Here is a 22,298-nt window from a genome sequence, read left to right as displayed (position 1 = left end):
TACATGTAGGCGATAGTTGTCAAGAATGTTACATGTATGTAGGCGATAGTTGTCAAGAATGTCACATGTATATGATAGTTATCAAGAATGTTACATGTAGATGATAGTTGTCAAGAATGTTACATGTAGATGATAGTTGTCAAGAATGTTACATGTAGGCGATAGTTATCAAGAATGTTACATGTAGGCGATAGTTATCAAGAATGTTACATGTAGATGATAGTTGTCAAGAATGTTACATGTAGATGATAGTTGTCAAGAATGTCACATGTAGGCGATAGTTATCAAGAATGTTACATGTAGATGATAGTTGTCAAGAATGTTACATGTAGGCGATAGTTATCAAGAATGTTACATGTAGATGATAGTTATCAACAATGTTACATGTAGATGATAGTTGTCAAGAATGTTACATGTAGATGATAGTTGTCAAGAATGTTACATGTAGATGATAGTTATCAAGAATGTTAAATGTAGGCGATAGTTATCAAGAATGTTAAATGTAGATGATAGTTATCAAGAATGTTACATGTAGATGATAGTTGTCAAGAATGTTACATGTAGATGATAGTTGTCAAGAATGTTACATGTAGGCGATAGTTATCAAGAATGTTACATGTAGGCGATAGTTGTCAAGAATGTTACATGTATGTAGGCGATAGTTGTCAAGAATGTTACATGTAGGCGATAGTTATCAAGAATGTTACATGTAGATGATAGTTGTCAAGAATGTTACATGTAGATGATAGTTGTCAAGAATGTTACATGTAGATGATAGTTATCAAGAATGTTAAATGTAGGCGATAGTTATCAAGAATGTTACATGTAGGCGATAGTTGTCAAGAATGTTACATGTAGGCGATAGTTATCAAGAATGTTACATGTAGGCGATAGTTATCAAGAATGTTACATGTAGATGATAGTTATCAAGAATGTTACATGTAGATGATAGTTGTCAAGAATGTTACATGTAGATGATAGTTATCAAGAATGTTACATGTAGGCGATAGTTGTCAAGAATGTTACATGTAGGCGATAGTTATCAAGAATGTTACATGTAGGGGATAGTTGTCAAGAATGTTACATGTAGGCGATAGTTGTCAAAAATGTTACATGTATGTAGGCGATAGTTGTCAAGAATGTCACATGTATATGATAGTTATCAAGAATGTTACATGTAGATGATAGTTGTCAAGAATGTTACATGTAGATGATAGTTGTCAAGAATGTTACATGTAGGCGATAGTTATCAAGAATGTTACATGTAGGCGATAGTTATCAAGAATGTTACATGTAGATGATAGTTGTCAAGAATGTTACATGTAGATGATAGTTGTCAAGAATGTCACATGTAGGCGATAGTTATCAAGAATGTTACATGTAGATGATAGTTGTCAAGAATGTTACATGTAGGCGATAGTTATCAAGAATGTTACATGTAGATGATAGTTATCAAGAATGTTACATGTAGATGATAGTTGTCAAGAATGTTACATGTAGATGATAGTTGTCAAGAATGTTACATGTAGGCGATAGTTATCAAGAATGTTAAATGTAGATGATAGTTATCAAGAATGTTACATGTAGATGATAGTTGTCAAGAATGTTACATGTAGATGATAGTTGTCAAGAATGTTACATGTAGGCGATAGTTATCAAGAATGTTACATGTAGGCGATAGTTGTCAAGAATGTTACATGTATGTAGGCGATAGTTGTCAAGAATGTTACATGTAGGCGATAGTTATTAAGAATGTTACATGTAGATGATAGTTGTCAAGAATGTTACATGTAGATGATAGTTGTCAAGAATGTTACATGTAGATGATAGTTATCAAGAATGTTAAATGTAGGCGATAGTTATCAAGAATGTTACATGTAGGCGATAGTTGTCAAGAATGTTACATGTAGGCGATAGTTATCAAGAATGTTACATGTAGGCGATAGTTATCAAGAATGTTACATGTAGATGATAGTTATCAAGAATGTTACATGTAGATGATAGTTGTCAAGAATGTTACATGTAGATGATAGTTATCAAGAATGTTACATGTAGGCGATAGTTGTCAAGAATGTTACATGTAGGCGATAGTTATCAAGAATGTTACATGTAGGGGATAGTTGTCAAGAATGTTACATGTAGGCGATAGTTGTCAAAAATGTTACATGTATGTAGGCGATAGTTGTCAAGAATGTCACATGTATATGATAGTTATCAAGAATGTTACATGTAGATGATAGTTGTCAAGAATGTTACATGTAGATGATAGTTGTCAAGAATGTTACATGTAGGCGATAGTTATCAAGAATGTTACATGTAGGCGATAGTTATCAAGAATGTTACATGTAGATGATAGTTGTCAAGAATGTTACATGTAGATGATAGTTGTCAAGAATGTCACATGTAGGCGATAGTTATCAAGAATGTTACATGTAGATGATAGTTGTCAAGAATGTTACATGTAGGCGATAGTTATCAAGAATGTTACATGTAGATGATAGTTATCAAGAATGTTACATGTAGATGATAGTTGTCAAGAATGTTACATGTAGATGATAGTTGTCAAGAATGTTACATGTAGATGATAGTTATCAAGAATGTTAAATGTAGGCGATAGTTATCAAGAATGTTAAATGTAGATGATAGTTATCAAGAATGTTACATGTAGATGATAGTTGTCAAGAATGTTACATGTAGATGATAGTTGTCAAGAATGTTACATGTAGGCGATAGTTATCAAGAATGTTACATGTAGGCGATAGTTGTCAAGAATGTTACATGTAGATGATAGTTGTCAAGAATGTTACATGTAGGCGATAGTTATCAAGAATGTTACATGTAGGCGATAGTTGTCAAGAATGTTACATGTAGATGATAGTTGTCAAGAATGTTACATGTAGGCGATAGTTATCAAGAATGTTACATGTAGATGATAGTTATCAAGAATGTTACATGTAGGTGATAGTTATCAAGAATGTTACATGTAGGTGATAGTTGTCAAGAATGTTACATGTAGGTGATAGTTGTCAAGAATGTTACATGTAGGTGATAGTTGTCAAGAATGTTACATGTAGGTGATAGTTGTCAAGAATGTTACATGTAGGTGATAGTTGTCAAGAATGTTACATGTAGGTGATAGTTGCTCTGGGGACAGTGCTCCCTGTGTCTGCTGGACAGTGATGCTCCATGCATCTGCTGGACAGCAGTGCTCTGGGGGGTAGTGCTCCCTGTGTCTGCTGGACAGTGGTGCTCTGTGGACAGTGCTCCCTGTGTCTGCTGGGCAGTGATGCTCCCTGCATCTGCTGGACACCGGTGCTCTGGGGACGGTGCTCCCTGTGTCTGCTGGGCAGAGGTGCTCAGAGTGTGATGCTCCATGCATCCTTGCCATCAGCTCTCCCTGCAGGACCGCGTAGACCTCCTGCCTCTGGCTCCATGCTGAAGGATTTACCTGGGACCCCCTAGCAAGAAGAACAGCTCTGCCATGCCCGGTTTCCCTAACCCCAGGCCTGAGGCAGGGCTGGGCGCGTGGGGGGCAAGCCTTCCATGACGGCCGCTTGGGGCTACAGGCGTGTGTGGGGTGTCTGCTGTGCAGGAGGGCCTGGCGGGAGGGAGGAGGGAGAGGGAGGAGGGGTCTCGGCACAGCCAGCAGCACGTGCTGCAGACAGCAGTCACTGAGCAACCCACGGAGTGGGACGAGGAACCCGGGGCATGTGGGACGCGGAACCCGGGGAATGTGGAACGTGGAACCCGAGGCATGTGGGACGGGGAACACTGGGAATGTGGAATGCGGAACCCCGGGAATGCGGGACGGGAAACCCGGAGAATGCGGGACGGGAAACCCGGGGCATGTGGGACGGGGAACACCGGGAATGTGGGAAGGAGAAACCGGGGAATGTGGGACGGGGAACCCGGGGCATGTGGGAAGGGGAACCCGGGGCATATGGGATGCAGAACCCGGGGAATGTGGGACGGGGAACCCTGGGAATGTGGGATGCAGAACATGGGGCATGTGGGATGGGGAACCAGGGGAATGTGGGATGGGAAACACGGGGAACCCGGGGCATGTGGGGCAGGGAACCCAGGGAATGTGGAACGTGGAACCTGGTGCATGTGGGACTGGGAACCCGGGGAACGTGGGAAGGGGAACCCCGGAAATGTGGGACGTGGAACGAGGAGTGTGGGAAGGGGAACCCCGGGAATGTGGGACGAAGAACCTGGGAAATGCAGGAAGGGGAATCCCGGGAATGTAGGATACGGAACCCGGGGAATGTGGGACGCGGAACCCCGGGAATGTGGGACGCGGAACCCGGGGCATGTGGGACCGGGAACCTGGGGCATGTGGGATGCGGAACCCCGGTAATGTGGGACGGGGAACCCGGGGAATGTGGGAAGGGGAACACGGGGAACCCAGGGCATGTGGGACGGGGAACCCCAGAAATTTCGGATGTGGAACCCACGGCATGTGAGACGGGACCCCAGGGAATGTGGGACTCCAAACCCGGGTCATGTGGGATGCGGAACCCAGGGGATGTGGGATGGGGAAAACAGGGAACCCGGGGCATATGAGACGGAAACCCGAGGAATGTGTTAAGGGGAACCCGGGGAATGAGGGAAGAGGAACCCTGGGGAATGTGGGACGGGAACGCGGGGCATGTGGGAAGGGGAACTGGCGGAATGCGGGAAGGGGAACCCTGGGAATGTGGGACGCGGAACCCCAGGAATGTGGAACGGAGAACTTGGGGAATGCAGGAAGGGGAATCCCAGGAATGTGGGATGTAGAACCCGGGGAATGTGGGACGGGGAACCCGGGGAATGCGGGACACGGGGAATGCGAAACCCGGGGAATGTGGGAAGGGGAACCCCGGAAATGTGGGACGCGGAACCCTGGGAATGTGGGACGAAGAACCTGGGGAATGCGGGAAGGGGAATCCTGGGAATGTAGGATACGGAACCCGGGGAATGTGGGACGGGGAACCCCAGAAATTTCGGCCGCGGAACCCACGGCATGTGAGACGGGACCCCAGGGAATGTGGGACTCTGAACCCGGGGCATGTGCAGCCTGGGCATCTGAGCAAGACTTCATCTCGAAAAAAAAAATGTTATATTTGGTGGTCGGGGATAAACATTCGTGGATTATTTCCGTTAACGTTATTTCTACTTTGTCCACCACCCGATGCATGTTCCTGTTAAGAAATGACAGTAGAGAGTATCTCTGCACAAGGTCCGTCAATTGCACGAGGTGCCGGGAAGTCCTGTTGCCAGGAAACAAACACTCCTGTTTTTACAGTAGCTCCAATTACAAGCAGAAAAAAACTTCAACATATCAACTATTCATTATTTAATTTATTGATGAGTAGAGGAGGAATTGCTTTTTTGTTTGTTTGTTTTTTTATAAACGGTCTTGCTCCTTCACCCAAGCTGGAGTGCAGTGGCATCATTTGCTCACTGCAGCCTTGACCTCCCCACCTCAAATGATCCTCCTACCTCGGTTTCCCATGTAGCTGGTGCTACAGGTGTGTGCCACGATGCCCACCTGGTTTTTATAATTTTATTTGTAGAGACAGGGTCTGGCTATGTTGCCCAGGCTGGTCTTGAACTCCTGGCCTCAAGTGGTCCTCCTGCTTCACCTCCCAGTAGCTGAGAGTTCAGATGTGCACCACCACACCCAGCTAATTATTAAATACTTTGTAGAGACAGGATCTCGCGGTGTTGCCCAGGCTGGTCTTGAACTCCTGGCCTCAAGCGATCCTCCCGCCTAGCTTCTCTAGTCACTGGGATACTATGCTTTACTTCAGCATCTAGATTGGGTCTCACACTCACAGTTCAGGAACTTCAGCTCCGTGTTTGATCTGTGTGCAGTGCAACTACTGACATTTGACTCAGTCCCTTCTGCTACAGTCATTAAATCATGCATGAAGAGTGTCTGTAGACAGTGTCTGTATTTCCTCCCAGGCATGAGCTATTGAAAACAAAGTTCCAGAAGAGGCGAGAGATCCCTTGAGGTCAGGAGTTCGAGAACAGCCTGGCCAACATGGCGAAATCCCATCTCTACAAAAAATCAACCAGGCTAGGTGGCAGTTGCCTGCAATCCCAGCTACTTGGGAGGCTGAGGCAGGAGAATCGCTTGAACCAGGGAGGGGAGGTTGCAGTGAGCCAAGATCGAGCCACTGCACTCCAGCCCAGCCTGAGTGACAGCGCAAGACAACCTCTCAAAAAAAAAAAAAAGGGTCACATATCTCCCAACATACCTTCTAATCTTTAAGATTCCTTTCCTGTGAGACCCTTAAATTTGTTATGTTTTATTTTATTTGAGATGGAGTTTTGCTCTTGGGATCCAACAGGCAGCCATGCTGGAGTGCAGTGGCGTGATCTCAGCTCACTGCAACCTCCGCCTCCTGGATTGAAGCAATTCTCCTGTCTCAGCTTCCCGAGTGCTTGGAATTACAGGCACCACCACCACGCCTGGCTAATTTTTGTATTTTTTTGTAGAGATGTGTTTTCACCATGTTGGTCAGGCTGGTCTTGAACTCCTGACCTCAAATGATCCACCCACCTCAGCTTTCCAAAATGGTGGGATTACAGGCATGAGCCACCGCATCCAGCCATCGTAGATTCTTTATATAAGAAATTCTTTATTTCCCTCTGATGTCCCTTTAAAGACGCAGTGATGGAGGTGTTGTAGGTATGGGAGTGCCTCTCTGTGAACGTGGCTGGTTTGGTTTGAGTTTCTCAACTTAGGTAACTTCGGGTCACTTCTTTATTATTTTGTTTCTAAACATGTCTTCACATCCGGTGAAACTATCGTGTATAGACTGTGAGCTGTGAAACGTGTTTTGAGTGTGCTATCCAGTAGCGATTCGGATTTCAGTAAAGGTTTAACACGTTCCTCCTGTGTTGAGAGATACACATCAGGCAACTGCTACACTCACTGTGTGTCTATTAGCCAAAGTATCAGGGTGTTTGGATGAGGCTACCGGTTACAAGATACATGCCATGTCCGGGTTGTTTTGTCTTTTTTCTCTTAGCGGAAAAACTCAAAGAAGTCTCTTCGTTCACAGTATGTTCTGAGTTGGGTTGATAGTTGTCAAGAATGTTACATGTACATGATAGTTTTCAAGAATGTTACATGTACATGATAGTTTTCAAGAATGTTACATGTAGATGATAGTTATCTAGAATGTTAAATGTAGATGATAGTTATTAAGAACATTAAATATAGATGATAGTTATCAAGACTGTTACATGTAGATGATAGTTATCAAGAATGTTAAATGTAGATGATAGTTATCGAGAATGTTCCATGTAGGTGATAGTTATTGATATGTTTCATGTAGGTGATAGTTGTTGAGAATGTTAAATGTAGGTGATAGTTGTCGAGAATCTTCCATGTAGGTGATAGTTGTCGGGAAAGTTCCATGTAGGTGATACTTGTCAGGAATGTTTCATGTAGGTGATAGTTGTTGAGAATGTTCCATGTAGGTGACAGTTGTTGAGAATGTTACATGTAGATGGCAGCTATCAAGTATGTTAAATGTAGATATCCTAGAAAGAATATACCAGAGTTATTTGTCCTCTCAAAGGGAAAATTCAATGTAGACACCAAGGATTGTTATCAGTGTATTAGATGCCAGCCATAATTACTCATTGAAACAGTGATCGTCATCAGGTTTAACGAGCACTGGAAAAATACCTACGTTCAACTACGTCACGAGTAGCAGATTGAGTTTCCATAATTGCATTTGCCACGCGATTACCCACTCCTCTCCTGCAACGGAAATGCACTGCAATGCAACGTGTTCACAGGAAGTGAACATAAGACCATTCCGTTGTCTCTGCTTCTACACCACTGCCTCTCAGAGTGCAAATACTGCCTGTTGATCCATATAAAAGGACACCGTTTACAGAGGCTGACTGGTGAGGTACCAAGATATTACATGTGTACACTCTACAGTACTCGCACGGTAACATAGAAACAGCCCCTTTCCTATCATCAGCACTCAAAGTCGGCTCAGTCTTCACGATTTCTTTCTTTTACTTTTATTTTTGAGACAAAGTCTCGCCATGTCACCAGGCTGCAGTACATTGGTGCGATATCGGCTCACTACAACTTCCACCTCTCAGGTTCAAGCGATTCTCCTGCCTCAGCCTCCCTGGTAGCTGGGATTACAGGCACTCAGCAGCACGCTCAGCTGATTTTTGTATTTTTAGTACAGACAGCGTTTCACCACGTTGCCCAGTGTGGTCTCGAACTCCTGACCTCGTGATCCGCCTGCCTCAGCCTCCCAAAGTGCTGGGATTCCAGGTGTGAGCCACCGCGCCTGGCCTAGTCTTCGTGGCCTCTGATGACAAGAGAGTCATGCTTTATATAATAAGCAAAAAAATGGAAAACTCAAATACCATTTCAGAAGAGCCAGATTTAGCATCAAGTGATTCTTGCCCAGCTTCTTATTCAACAAGAAAGCGCGTTTAATGATTTCTTGTTGTTTTTGACAGAGTCTCCATGTCTGGCCCAGGCTGGAGTGCAGTGGCACCATCTTGGCTGACTGCAATGTCGGCCCAGCATGCTCAACTGATTTTCTCTCACCTCGGCCTCCCAACTAGCTGGGTCTACGGCTGCGCTTTACCGCACCCAGATACTTTCCGTATGTTTCGTAGAGATAAGGTCTTACTGTATTGCCCAGGCTGGTTTGGAACTCCCTGGCTCAACCCACCTGCCTGCCTTGGCCTCCCTAAGTGCCGGGATTACAGGCATGAGCCACCACGCCCCGCCTAATACCAATGAGTTTTGTCCGTCTTGAGGGTTTCATTTAGAAATCTTCATGGGCAACTGTGGCTTCCTGTGTATTTGCTTTCATTCTTCCCCATTTCTTTATTTATTTAATTTTTTGTTTGTTTGTTTTTTAGATGGAGTTTCACTCTTGTCGCCCAGGCTGGAGTGCAATGGCACCATGTCAGCTCACCACAACCTCTGCCTCCCGGGTTCAAGCGATTCTCCTGCCTCAGTCTCCCAAGTAGCTGGGATTACAGGCACCTGCCACCACTCATGGCTAATTTTGTATTTTTAGTAGAGACAGGGTTTCTCCATTGAGGTTGGTCAGGCTGATCTCAAACTCCCAACCTCAGGTGATCCACCTACCTTGGCCTCCCAAAGTGCTGGGATTACAGGTGCGAGCCACAGCGCCCGGCCCATTCTTTCCCATTTCTGGTGTGGATACGGCTTTATCCCTAACTTCCACCCCAGGGAATCTCTGCTGAAACTACGTGCCCTCTTCAACTCATTTCTACACCTCCTGTAGAGACATTTATTGACTTTCCCCCGCCCCCACAGTGTATTTTTAAACAATGTTAGTTCTCTCTTCTCCACACTACCGCATAAAGCCGTAATTACACAGACCATCCATTTACTCTGGAGAAATCCGCCTTTGGATGGTACATGCTCTGATTTTTAAAGTAACCATTCGTCTTACCCATCAATCAACCCCACAGATTGAGAAGCGAATGCTGGTACGTGACAGTTAAAAGACGCAGCAGGAAAGCCAGTCTCTGCCTCCCTGCTCTTAATGACTCCCTGTTTCCCCCATTTTCCATTCCCCTGGGGTGAGGAGATCGGAGAAGTTTGCCTAAAAAGATATCTCGACAGTAATTGGGGGTTTGCGGTTTATCTTGGATCAAAGAGGGGACTTGAGCTCTGAACAGCTCAATTTCCTTGTCTTAATTCTTCCAGTCTCTTAATTTTTTTTTCCCAGAGTCTCACTCTGTCGCCCAGGCTGGAGTGCAGTGGCGCCATCTCAGGTCACTGTAACCTCCGCCTCCCGGGTTCAAGCGATTCTCCTGCCTCAGCCTCCCAAGTAGCTGGTATGACAGGCACCTGCCACCACGCCCGGCTAATTTTTGTATTTTTAGTAGAGACAGGATTTCTCCATGTTGGCCAGGCTGGTCTCGAAGTCCTGACCTCAAGTGATCCACCCACCTCAGCCTCCCAAAGTGCTTCGATTACAGACGTGAGCTACCGTGCCAGGCCAGGGAATTTCTTTATGGCCAGCTTTTATATACTCAGGGTGGTGGGAAAGTTAGAGTTCTGTTTTTAGGGTTTATGGCTGGCATTGAGGTAAAGGTGTTTCGGTTTCTAGGACCCACGTTGGGAAAGACGGATTCTAGTTTCTATGGCTTCCTTGGGGCAAAATCGGTCTGAGAGACAGGTGGGTGGGAGAAGGTCGGAGAGAAAGGTTTGCTTCTGAGGCTGCTTATAAGCTCTTCATTTTAGGGCGTCCTTTTCTGAGACCCAACAGAGGCATAATTGTTGGTTTTGTTCATTTACTTTATGAAAAAATAAATACATTAATATAGCGGGTATCTAATTGTTTTATATAGTTTCCTGTCTGCTCTGTAGTTGTGATGTTCTGCTTTTCATCTGGGAAATACGGTGTCTATTGAACATTTTATAACAGGAAGAGGACAAAGCAACACCAGGGCCAGCCGCTCATGTCTGTCATCCCAGCACTTTGGGAAGCCGAGGCGGGCATATCACCTAACGTCAGGAGTTCGAGACCAGCCTGGCTCTCCTGATGAAGCCCCGTGTCTACTATAAATGCAAAAATCATCTGGGTGTGGTGGCGTGCGGCTGTAGTCCCAGCTACTCAGGAGGCTGAGGCAGGAGAATCGCTCGAACCCTGGAGGCGGAGGTTGCAGTGAGCCAAGATTGAACCACTGCACTTCAGCCTGGGCAACAGAATGAGACTCCGTCTCAAAAAAAAATAAGTATTTCTAAGGCATCACTATTAAACGTGGAACATATTTACAGGGACATAACTGGAAACAGCCAGTTTTCTAAGCTTCTGGTGATTGAGCTTATGAGGGACAGAGAGAGAGAGGGACATTTCTCAGTGTACCAGTTATGGGATCGATTTTTATCACTGCGTCCTGTGATATCACTAAAACGTTCCTCTAAGCTGCTGGAACCAAGATGCAAAGAATTTAACATGCTTAGCACACTGCAGACCTTTCACTACATGTAAGGAAAATTCTTCGTAGCTTGGTAAATTTGTGAAATTGCTTTTGCGAATGTGTTTTATGATTTGAGACTCATCACGAAGACCACATGTGGCCGGGCACGATGGCTCACGCCCGTAATGGAGCACTTTAGGAGGTCTGGGCGGATGGATCACCTGAGGTCAGGAGTTCGAGACCAGCCTGGCTAACATGGTAAAACTCCCATCTCTACTGAAAATACAAAAAAATCAGCTCGGCATGGTGGCATGTGCCTGTAATCCCAGCTACTCTGGAGACTGAGGCACGAGAATTGCTTGAACTCGGGAGGCAGAGGTTGTGCCACTGCATTCCAGCCTGGGTGAGAATCTAAAAAACAAAGACCACAGGTGACTCATGCCTGTAATCTCAGCACGTTGGGAGACTGATGTGGGTGGTTAACTTGAGGTCAGGAGTTGGAGATCAGCCTGCCAACATGGCAAAACTCTAGTCTTTGCTAAAAATACAAAAAAAATTAGCTGGGTGTGGTGCAGTCACTTGCAGTCCTGGGCTATTCGGGAGGCTGAGGCAGGAGAATCGCTTGAACCGGGCAGGTGGTGGTTGCAGTGAGCCAAGATCGCGCCACTGCACTCCAGCCTGGTGACACAGTGAGACCCTGTTTCAAAAAAGACAAAAAAGCACTTTGGGAGGCTGAGGCGGGCAGATGATGAGGTCAAGACAGAGATCATCCTGACCAAGATGGTGAAACCCCATCTCTACTAAATATACAAACATTAGCTGGGCGTGGTGTTGGGCTCCTGTAATCCCATCTACTCAGGAGGCTGAGGCAGGAGAATCGCTTGAACCCAGGAGAACGCACGGAGTGGGACGCGGAACCCGGGGCATGTGGGATGCGGAACATGGGGCATGTGGAACGCGGAACCCGGGGAATGTGGGACGGGGAACCCAGGGAATGTGGAACGTGGAACCCGGGGCATGTGGGAAGGGGAATCCTGGAGAATGTGGAACGGGGGAACACCGGGAATGTGGGTCAGGGAACTCGGGGAATGTGGGAAGGGGAATCCGGGGAATGTGGGACGCGGAACCTGGGGAATGTGGGACGCAGAACCCGGGGAATGCGGGACGGAGAACTTGGGACATGAGGGATGGGAAGCCTCATGGGGCATGGGGGCAGGGGAACCCTGGGAATTTGGGACGTGGAACCAGGGAATGCGGGAAGGGGAATCCCGGGAATGTGAGATGCGGAATCTGGGGAATGTGGGATGGGGAGCCCCGGAAATGTGGGACACGGAACCCCAGGAATGTGGAACGAAGAACCTGGGGAATGCGGGAAGGGGAACCCGGGAACGTGGGATGGGGAACCCCGGAGAATATGGGAAGGGGAACCCCGGAAATTTGGGATGCGGAATCCGAGGCATGTGAGACGGGGACCCCAGGGAATGTGGGACTCTGAACTCGGGGCATGTGGAATGCGGAACCCCGGAAATGTGGGATACGAAACCCGGGGCATGTGGGACAGGGAACACGGGCAATGTGGGACGGGGAACACGGGGAATGTGGAAAGGGGAACCCCGGAAATATCGGTGTGGTGGCAGGCATCTGCAGTCCCGGGCCACTCGGGAGGCTGAGGCAGGAGAATCGGTTGAACCCAGGAGAACGCACGGAGTGGGACGCAGAACCCAGGGCATGTGGGACGGGGAACCCTGGAGAATATGGAACCGGGAACCCGGGGAATGTGGGACACGGAACCCGGGGAATGTGGGACGGGGAACACAGGGAACCCGGGGCATGTGGGACGGGGAACACAGGGAACCCGGGGCATGTGGGATGGGGAACCCCGGAAATGTCAAAAGGGGAACCTCGGAAATTTTGGACGCGGAACCTGCGGCATGTGAGACGGGGACCCCAGGGAATGTGGGACTCCGAACCCAGGGCATGTGGAATGCGGAACCCTGGAAATGTGGGATACGAAACCCGGGGCATGTGGGACGGGGAACACGGGGAATGTGGGACACGGAACCCAGGGAATGTGGGACGGGGAACACGGGGAATGTGAGTGTGGTGACAGACACCTGCAGTCCCGGGCCACTCGGGAGACTGAGGCAGGAGAATCGCTTGAACCCACGAGGCGGAGGTTGCAGTGAGCCGAGATGGCGCCATTGCACTCCAGCCTGGCGAGAGAGCCAGACTTCGTCTCAAAAACAAACAGAGAAACAAAGGAGACCAGATGAACAAGTGACGTTGAACTGGTGGGAGGCCCAGTCACGTGGGGCATCCAGCCGCATTAGCAATTCCGCTGAGATGTGCTGAATGCTTAATCGGGTGAATCACATCCATGGTTTTTCTCGTATTATAAAAAATAATTATTGAGGTTGAAAGGATAAGGGGAAACAGCCATGAGGGCACATCAATCCCCACCCCCCAAAAAGCTGATATGAGCTACGTTAATATCAGAGGAAAATCTTGTGTTCCTTTGATTAAGCAAATGGGCTTCCTGCCTCATATCCACAGGGGCGAAGACGGAGGCACCGGCTTCTCAGAAAGACCGTTTCTTTTTTTCCGGTATTTCTTTTATCGCAAGGCTGGAGAGCAAAAACACAGAGGTCAGGCTCAAATCTGTCTCCGGATTTGGGGTCGGAGACAAGCCTTGTTCTGTTTTTTTCCTTTTGGAATCGGGGTCTCACTCTGTTGCCCAGGCTAGAGGGCCGTGCAGTGAACCTGGCTCACCGCCGCTCCGACCTTGTGGACTCAAGCAATCCTCTTACCTAACCCTCCGCAGGAACTGGGACCACAAATACTTCCTCCTACACCCAGCTAATTTTTTAAAAAGTTTTTTGTAGAGGTGGGGTCTTGCTCTGTTGCCCAAGCTGGTCTCAAACTTCTGAGGTCAATGGGTCCTATTGCCTTGGCTTCCCAAGGTTCTGGGAATATAGGCATGAGAATCACTTGAGGCCAGGAGTTCAAGGCCAGCCAGGGTAGCATAAACTAGACCCCATCTCTACAAAGAAATTGAAATTAGCTGGGCGTGGTGATACGCACCTGTTTTCCCAGCTGACCTGGAGGCTGAGGCAGGAAGATCACTTGAGCCCAAGAGTTTGAGGCTACAGTGAGGTATGATTGCACCACTGTACTCCAGCCTGGGCAAGGGAGAGACACTGTCTCAAAAATAAGAAAATTTTTTATCACATGTGCCATGTAAATAGGTACAATCATTATATATTTATAATAATTAGAACTTCAAAATTTAAAAAAATTAAGAACTCCCCCTTTCAAAAATTCATAACATAGTCCTGGCACTGTGGTTCATGCCTGTAACCCCAGCACTTTGGGAGGTCTAAATCACTGGATCGCCTGAGGTCAGGTGTTCGAGACCAGCCTGCGTAACCTGGTGAAACCTCATGTCTACTAAAAATAGAGAAATTAGCCAGGTGTGATGGCGAGTGCCTGTACTCTCAGCTACTTGGGAGGCTGAGGGAAGAGAATCACTTGAAAACAGGAGGTGGAGATTGTGGTGAGCCGAGATTGTACCGTTGCACTCCAGCCTGGGCGACAGACTGAGATTCTATCTCAAAAAAAAAAAAAAAAAAAAAAATAGTAACACAAATTAACATCTCTGGCTGGGCACGGTGGCTCACGCCTGTAATCCCAGAACTTTGGGAGGCTGAGGCGGGTGGATCACCAGGTCAGGAATTCAAGACCAGCCTAACTAACCTGGTGAAAGCCCGGCTTTACTAAAAATACAAAAATTAGCTGGGCGTGGTGGCACACGCCTGTAATCCCAGGTACTCGGGAGGCTGAGGCAAGAGAATTGCTTGAACACAGGAAGCAGAGGTTGCAGTGAGCTGAGGTCACACCACTGCACTCCAGCCTGGGCGACAGAGTGAGACTCTATCTCAAAAAAAAAAAAAAAAAAAGTAAAGTAAAATAATAACATCTCTGGCAGGCTGAGGTGGGTGGATCATGAGGTCAGGAGTTTGCGACCAGCCTGGCTAACATAGTGAAACCCTGTCTCTACTAAAAATACAAAAGTTAGCTGGCAGTTGTGGCATGTGCCTGTAATCCCAGCTACTCAGGAGGCTGAGGCAGGAGAATCTCTTGAACCTGGGAGGAGGAGGTTCCAGTGAGCCAGATCATGCCACTGCATTCCAGCCTGGGCGACAGAGCGAGACTCCATCTCAAAAAAATAGAACATGGTTATTTTCTGATGATATGCTAAACAAGGGGTGGGTTATTCACGACTGGGTGGACAGAGTGAGCCTCTAAAAATAAATTAGTAACATAATTTAACATCTCTGACCCCGGTACAGTTAAGGAATGAGTTTGTAATAGACGAACTAGAAAAATACACATGCATTGGAACACTGGGCAAGAGACTATGCGACCACACGTGGGTCCAGGGGAGGTGGCTGCCTGTAGACGTGGCCGAAGCCACGGATGCCGTCAGGATGAAGCGTTCAGGCGTGAATGCCATCAGCCTCTTACACCTTATCCTGTTTGCCCCGAAGTGCCTGCTACTCACCCCACGGAGCCTACGCCCAGAGCAAGCTGGCCCTCGTCCTCTTCACCTACCACCTGCAGCGGCTGCTGGAGGCCACGGGGAGCCACGTGACGGCCAATGTTGTGGACCCCGGCGTGGTCGACACGGACCTCTACAGACATGTATTCTGGGGTACACGTCTGGTGAAGAAGCTTCTCAGCTGGCTGCTTTTCAAGGTAAGGCGCTTCAGCTTCTGTGCTTTCATGGCTACACCTAAAGCTGTTTACGGGAAATAGGAGCTCCCCATGCAGACCCCAAGACAGGGTTCTTGGATCTCAGGGAGTCCGCAGTGCAAAATGAAAGCAAGTTTATCAAGAAAATAATAGGCCGGGCAGGGTGGCTCACGCCTGTCATCCCAGCACTTTGGGAGGCGAAGGTGGGTGGATCATGAGGTCAGGAGTTCGAGAGCAGCCTGGCCAGCATGGTGAAACCCCATCTCTGCTAAAAAATACAAAAATTAGCCAGGCGTGGTGGCAGGTGCCTGTAAGCCCAGCTATTCAGGAGGCTGAGGCACAGAATTGCTTGAACCCAGGAGGTAGAGGTTGCAGTGAGCAGAGATCGCATTACTGCACTTGAGTCTGGGTGACAGAGCAAGACTCCTTCTCAAAAAGAAAGAAAAAAGATAAAATAAGTGAATAAAGAATGGTGATTCCATAGACAGAGCAGCCCTGAGGGCAGCTGGTTGCCCATTTTTATGGTTATTCCTTGATGATATGCTAAATAAGGGGTGGGTTTCTCATGCCTCCCCTTTCTAGACCATGCAGGGTGGCTTCCTGACGTCGCCATGGCGTTTACAAACTGTCATGGCTCTGGTGAGAGCGTCGCAGTGAGGATGACCGGAGGTCCCTCTTGTCACCATCTTGGTGCTGCTGGGTTCTGGCTGGCTCCGTTACTGCAGGCTGTTTTGTCAGCAGGGTCTTTGTGACCTGTATCTTGTGCTGACCCCTTATCTCATCCTCTGCCTTAGAATGCCTTCACCATCTGGGAATGGAGCCCAGTAGGGCTCAGCCTCAGTTTACCCAGCCCCTACTGAAGATGGAGTCACTCTGGTTCACACACCTCTGACACAGCCACTTCCAGGCAGCACGTGTGGGGTGCTGGGTGCATAGATTCAGGGATTTATTTCTACATTCTCACCCCAAAACCCTGATTGTCTGCAAGCTTGGTAGGTGACCCCATGTCGCTGCGTAGTGGCCATAAATGAATCTTCTTAGGAGATGCAGACCCTTCGTCGATGCTATGGTAGGGCCAACGGAAAAACGTCCTCCTTTGCCCTCCAAAGGTTTGCCGAAAAATCAACTCACAAAATACAGTTTCCTTTATTCCAAGATGAATAAAGGAAAGGTCACAAAAACGTATTCTCATATGCGGAGGAGAAAGACAGAGGGATTGCCCCATCACACCGGGGGTATGTACTCTTCTTTTTAGGGGACAGGGAGTGGGGAATTGGGGTGAATTTAGGGGAACGGTAAATGGTTTTGAAGGGAAGTGAATGGGTTGGAAGCATGTACAGTGGTCCGTGACACAGGCGGTTGAACCACAGAACAGACAGTGGTTTCTGAGGCATTTGTACACAGCTGTTGACAGATGCCGTCTTCCCTCCTGCGATACGGGTTCAGAAACACAGGGAAGGGGTCCCGGGTCCTTCCTCCTCCTTTGGTGGGTCCAGACATTGGGGAATTTCAGAGAAGAGCTTTACCCTGTGCCTTGGGAGACACAGAAATCAAGGGGGTGTCAAGATCACTACCTGTGGCTGTCTGTCCTGCAGACCTTAACTTAGTGACGGTTGAATAAAGTACATTGACACACAGATATTATATTTTGGCCAATTCAACCGAGGGACTGGTTGGCTTACAGACTCCTTGGGGAATTCTGTAAAGACATAGCAGCCGGCTCCAACCAGCCACTGAGACTTGCATTTATCCAGTACAGTTTAGCTGGCAAATGCTTGAGTACAGACAAGCAGAGGTTAAAGATCGAAGGACAGGTTCTGATGCCCAAAGCAAACACCCTTAGTGGGTAACATCTCAGGTTCACCTCCCCGCCATTGAGAGGCCATCCAGCTCAAAGGTTAGTTTTAAGACCACATGCGGCCGGACATGGTGGCTCACGCTTGCAATCCCAGCACTTTGGGAGGCCGAGGCAGGCAGATCATGAGGTCAAGAGACCGAGACCATCCTGGCCAACATGGTGAAACCCCGTCTCTACTAAAAATACAAAAATTTGCTGGGCATGGTGGCACACGCCTGAGGTCCCAGCTACTTGGGTGGCTGAGGTGGAAGAATCACTTGAACCCAGGAGGCAGAGGTTGCAGTGAGCCGAGATTGCACCATTGCACTCCAGCCTGGTGACAGAGCAAGACTCCATCTCAAAAAAACAAAACAAAACAAAACACATGAGTAAACAAGCTAGCTAAGTAAACTACTCACATTCCTTTCTATTTGTGCCCCAATTGAGACTTTCATCACCACATGCACAGGTCTGTCCTGCAGACCCTGACTTAATGACAGGTGAATGAAATACACTCCCACACCCATTCGGTGATGAGAATGGGCTACGGATGGTCCTGAACTGCTTTCCAAGGGCGATTGCAGCTAATCGACTACCACTGGCTGCTCCTCCTCACATTTATTCAGTATTGATTTAATAACAGAGGTTCTAAGTCAACATGTTTGTAGATAATTACCACGGTTAAAAGAGCCAAAAGGATGTGGGATAAACAAAGTTAACTGGGGAAGCTTTTATTGTCTGTAATGTCTTTTCCCATGACGTAAAGCTCTAATATCTGAACTGGCTGCCTTCAGCACGTTCTTCAGCCTTCTGTTTACAATGGCAAACACTTGGAACCAACCCAAATGCCCATCAAGGATAGACTGGATAAAGAAAATGTGGCACATAGACACCATGGAATACTATGCAGCCATCAAAAAGGATGAGTTCATGTCCTTTGCAGGAACATGGATGAAACTACAAACCATCATTCTCATCAAACTGACACAAGAACAGAAAACCAAACACCGCATGTTATCACTCATAAGTGGGTGTTGAACAATGAGAACTCAGGGACACAGAGAGGGGAACATCACACATTGTGGCCTGTTGGGGGGTAGGTGGGTTAGGGGAGGGATAGCAGGGCATGGGGGAGTTGCGGAGGGAGAGCATTAGGAGAAATACATAATGTAGATGACGGGGGGATGGATGCAGCAAACCACCATGGCACATGTGTACCTATGTAACAATCCTGCATGATCTCCAATGTACCCCAGAACTTAAAGCATAATTTTAAAACATGAAAAAAAGAAACCCATCGGCCTTCCAAAAGGTTCAAGACTATAATCTTAAAACATTCCCTAATATTTCCCTAATATTTTGCCAGACACCTCGAGTGAATCCCAACACCTAATCTCTCTGGCTTCTGCCAAGAGACTCTGGCTGCCTTCAGCCAGGAACTACGGAAAACAACCCTTAGGCCTTGCCTTCCAAAAGGGTTCCAGACTATATTCTATAACGTTCTCTACTATTTCTCCCTTAATATTTTTGCCACCACCCTGAGTGAATTCCCACAGAGGGACAGGTCTGGGGCAACGACTCATACCCCAGCTATTCCCTTCCGTTTTTTGGATGTTGTTCTTTTGTTTGTTTTTGAGATGGAGTCTTGCTCTGTCATCTAGGCTGGAGTGCAGTGGCGTGATCTTGGCTCACTGCAACCTCCACCCCCTGGGTTCAAGCTTTCTTTTCTTTTTTCTCCCTCCACCTCTCCCCTCTCCCCTCTCCTCCCTTCCGCACCCTTCCCCTCCCCTGCCCTCCTCCTCTCCTCTCTTTTCCCTTCCTTCCCTCCTTCCTTCCTTTTCTCCCTCCCTCCCTTCCTTCCTTCCTTCCCTCCTTCCTTCCTTTTCTCCCTCCCTTCCTCCCTCCCTTCCTCCCTTCCTTCCTTCCTTCCTTCCTTCCTTCCTTCCCTCCTTCCTTCCTTTTCTCCCTCCCTCCCTCCCTTCCTTTTCTCCCTCCCTCCCTCCCTCCCTTCCTTCCTTCCTTCCTTCCCTCCTTGCTTCCTTTTCTCCCTCCCTCCCTCCCTCCCTTCCTTTTCTCCCTTCCTTCCTTCCTTCCTTCCTTCCTTCCTTCCCTCCTTCCTTCCTTTTCTCCCTCCCTCCCTTCCTCCCTTCCTTCCTTCCTTCCTTCCTTCCTTCCCTCCTTCCTTCCTTTTCTCCCTCCCTCCCTCTCTTCCTTCCTTCCTTCCCTCCTTCCTTCCTTTTCTCCCTCCCTCCCTCCCTCCCTCCCTCCCTCCCTTCCTTCCTTCCTTCCCTCCTTCCTTCCTTTTCTCCCTCCCTCCCTCCCTCCCTCCCTTCCTTCCTCCCTTCCTTCCTTCCTTCCCTCCTTCCTTCCTTTTCTCCCTCCCTCCCTTCCTTCCTTCCTTCCTTCCTTCCTTCCTTCCTTCCCTTTCTCCCTCCCTCCCTCCCTCCCTTCCTTCCTTCCTTCCTTTCTTTTCCCTCCGTCCCTTCCTTCCTTTCTTTTCCCTCCGTCCCTCCCTTCCTTCCTTCCCTCCTTCCTTCCTTTTCTCCCTCCCTCCCTCCCTCCCTCCCTTCCTTCCCTCCTTCCTTCCTTTCTTTTCCCTCCCTCCCTCCCTCCCTCCCTTCCTTCCTTCCTTCCTTTCTTTTCTCTCCGTCCCTCCCTTCCTTCCTTCCTTCCTTCCTTCCTTCCTTCCTTCCTTCCCTCCTTCCTTCCCTCCTTCCTTTTCTCCCTCCCTCCCTCCCTCCCTTCCTCCCTTCCTTCCTTCCTTCCTTCCCTCCTTCCTTCCTTTTCTCCCTCCCTCCCTCCCTCCCTCCCTTCCTTCCTTCCTTCCTTTCTTTTCCCTCCCTCCCTCCCTCCCTTCCTTCCTTCCTTCCTTCCTTTCTTTTCCCTCCGTCCCTCCCTTCCTTCTTTTCTTCCTTCTCTGACAGAGTTTTGCTCTCGTCACTCAGGCTGGGATGCAGTGGTGCTGTCTCGGCTCACTACAATGTCCAACTCCCAGGTTCAAGCAATTCTGCCTCAGCCTCCCAAGTAGCTGGGATTACAGGCGTGTCCCACCATGCCTGGCTAGTTTATGTATTTTTAGTAAAGACAGGGTTTCACCACGTTGGCCAGGCTGGTCTTGAACTCCTGACCTCAAGTGATCTGCCCACCTCGGTCTCCCAAAGTGCTAGGATGACAGTCAACAGTCACGGTGCCCATCCCCATTGAGGTCTTCTGCAGTGATATTTCTCTGGGAGCTATGGATTTGTTTTCTTTCCTGTCTATCTCAAGCTGGGATACTGAAGTTTTCATCATTTGTTTACAAGAGAAAAGAAAGAACCTTGAGAAGTTCTTCTGTTTTCCCCATTACATTGCAGAACCGTCTAAGTGTCGTTTTTTGAAGTGTCTGCTTTTGAAACACTGCCACAGTTCGCCTTGGAAACCGCGTGGGCCAGGGAATTTTCGGAAGAGCGATTCTCACTCAGCTTTCAACATTTCTCGAACGTGTATTGCTTTGTTGAAGTTTCTGCCTCTTTGTGAGTCAGTTGAGCCTGCTTTTCTCTTTAGATAACTGCTCCATCACGGTTTGGGGTTAATGAGCGTGCCTACAAATTCCCTTTTCTTCCCATTGGACTGCCTGCCTTTGCTCTCGGTTTCATCTCAAAGTCTCTTACGGAATCAGCTGTTCTTTGAATCTCTAATTCCTCAAGCAAAGAAATTTCAAAATATTAGTTTTTTGGGGGTTTTCTTGAGACAGAGTTTCACTATTGTTTTCCAGGCTGGAGTGCAGTGGTGCAATCTCGGCTCACCACAACCTCTGCCTCCCAGGGTCAAGCGATTCTCCTGCCTCAGCCTCCTGAGTAGCTGGGACAACAGGCGTGTGCAACCACGCCTGGCTGATTTTGGTATTGTTAGTAGAGACGGGGTTTCACCATGTTGACCAGGCTGGTCTTGAACTCCTGACTGCAGGTGATACACCTCCCTGTGCCTCCCGAAGTGCTGGGATTACAGGCGTGAGTCACCTCACCCGGCCTGCCTCTCTGAATGCACCTGGTCTGATCTGAAGCAGAGTTAACTCTGGTTAGTGTTTAGATGAGGCATCATCTGGGAAAACCTGGGTGATTTCTACTCTATTCTGTTATTTTATTTTATTTTATATTGAAACAGAGTTTCACTCTGTCGCCCAGGCTGGAGTGCAGTGGTACAAATCTGAGGACAGCATTTGCTTTCTTTTTTCTTTTAAATTTTTTCTAGGCTAGGTCTTGCTCTGCATCCTTGGCTACAGCATATGTTTTTATACAGATGGGATCTCACTCTTCACTCAGGATGCTCTTAGGCTCTGGGATTATGACTCAGTCACTTGCTGAAGCCTCAAAATCCTGGTTTTAGGCGATTCTCCCACCTCGGCCTCCCAGAGTGCTGGGATTATAGGCACGAGCCACCGTCACTGGCCTGGATTTTATTTTTTTTCTAAATATTCAACAACCAAAGTGGAATTCTAGCCACATGAGTCATTCTTTAATCCTTTGATCATCGTCTGCAAATTTGGATTAAAAACAACCACAGGGCATTGCTTGAGTCATAGTGCCTTTATATAAGAGAAAACATGACGGAAACTTTAAAATTATAAAGCAGAAGAATACACATTAGCATGGAAATGAAATACAAATGATGTAAGAATTTTAAAGAAAAGTCTATGCAGCAGTGGTAGCTCTGATGCTGCGTTTATAAAGATAATTCTGTATTGCTGTGTCGGTATTGTTTCCTAGTGTGAATGCATGCATTGTAT

General features: G+C 47.6%; 1 protein-coding gene across 1 annotated transcript in view; it reads left to right on the top strand.

Moving 5' to 3' along the window:
- The window catches only part of DHRSX (dehydrogenase/reductase X-linked), a 195,705-nt gene that overhangs the window by 154,596 nt on the left and 18,811 nt on the right, over positions 1–22,298 (top strand). The window contains exon 6 of the mRNA XM_078362397.1: positions 15,492–15,699. Within this exon, the coding sequence (XP_078218523.1) occupies positions 15,492–15,699 (208 nt within the window). The remainder of the gene's footprint in view (positions 1–15,491; positions 15,700–22,298) is intronic.

This window comes from Callithrix jacchus, chromosome X, assembly GCF_049354715.1.
Source record: "Callithrix jacchus isolate 240 chromosome X, calJac240_pri, whole genome shotgun sequence".
Classification (NCBI taxonomy): Eukaryota; Metazoa; Chordata; class Mammalia; order Primates; family Cebidae; genus Callithrix; species Callithrix jacchus.
The sequence above is the reverse complement of the archived record's forward strand: the minus strand, read 5'-3'. Positions and strand labels throughout refer to the sequence as shown.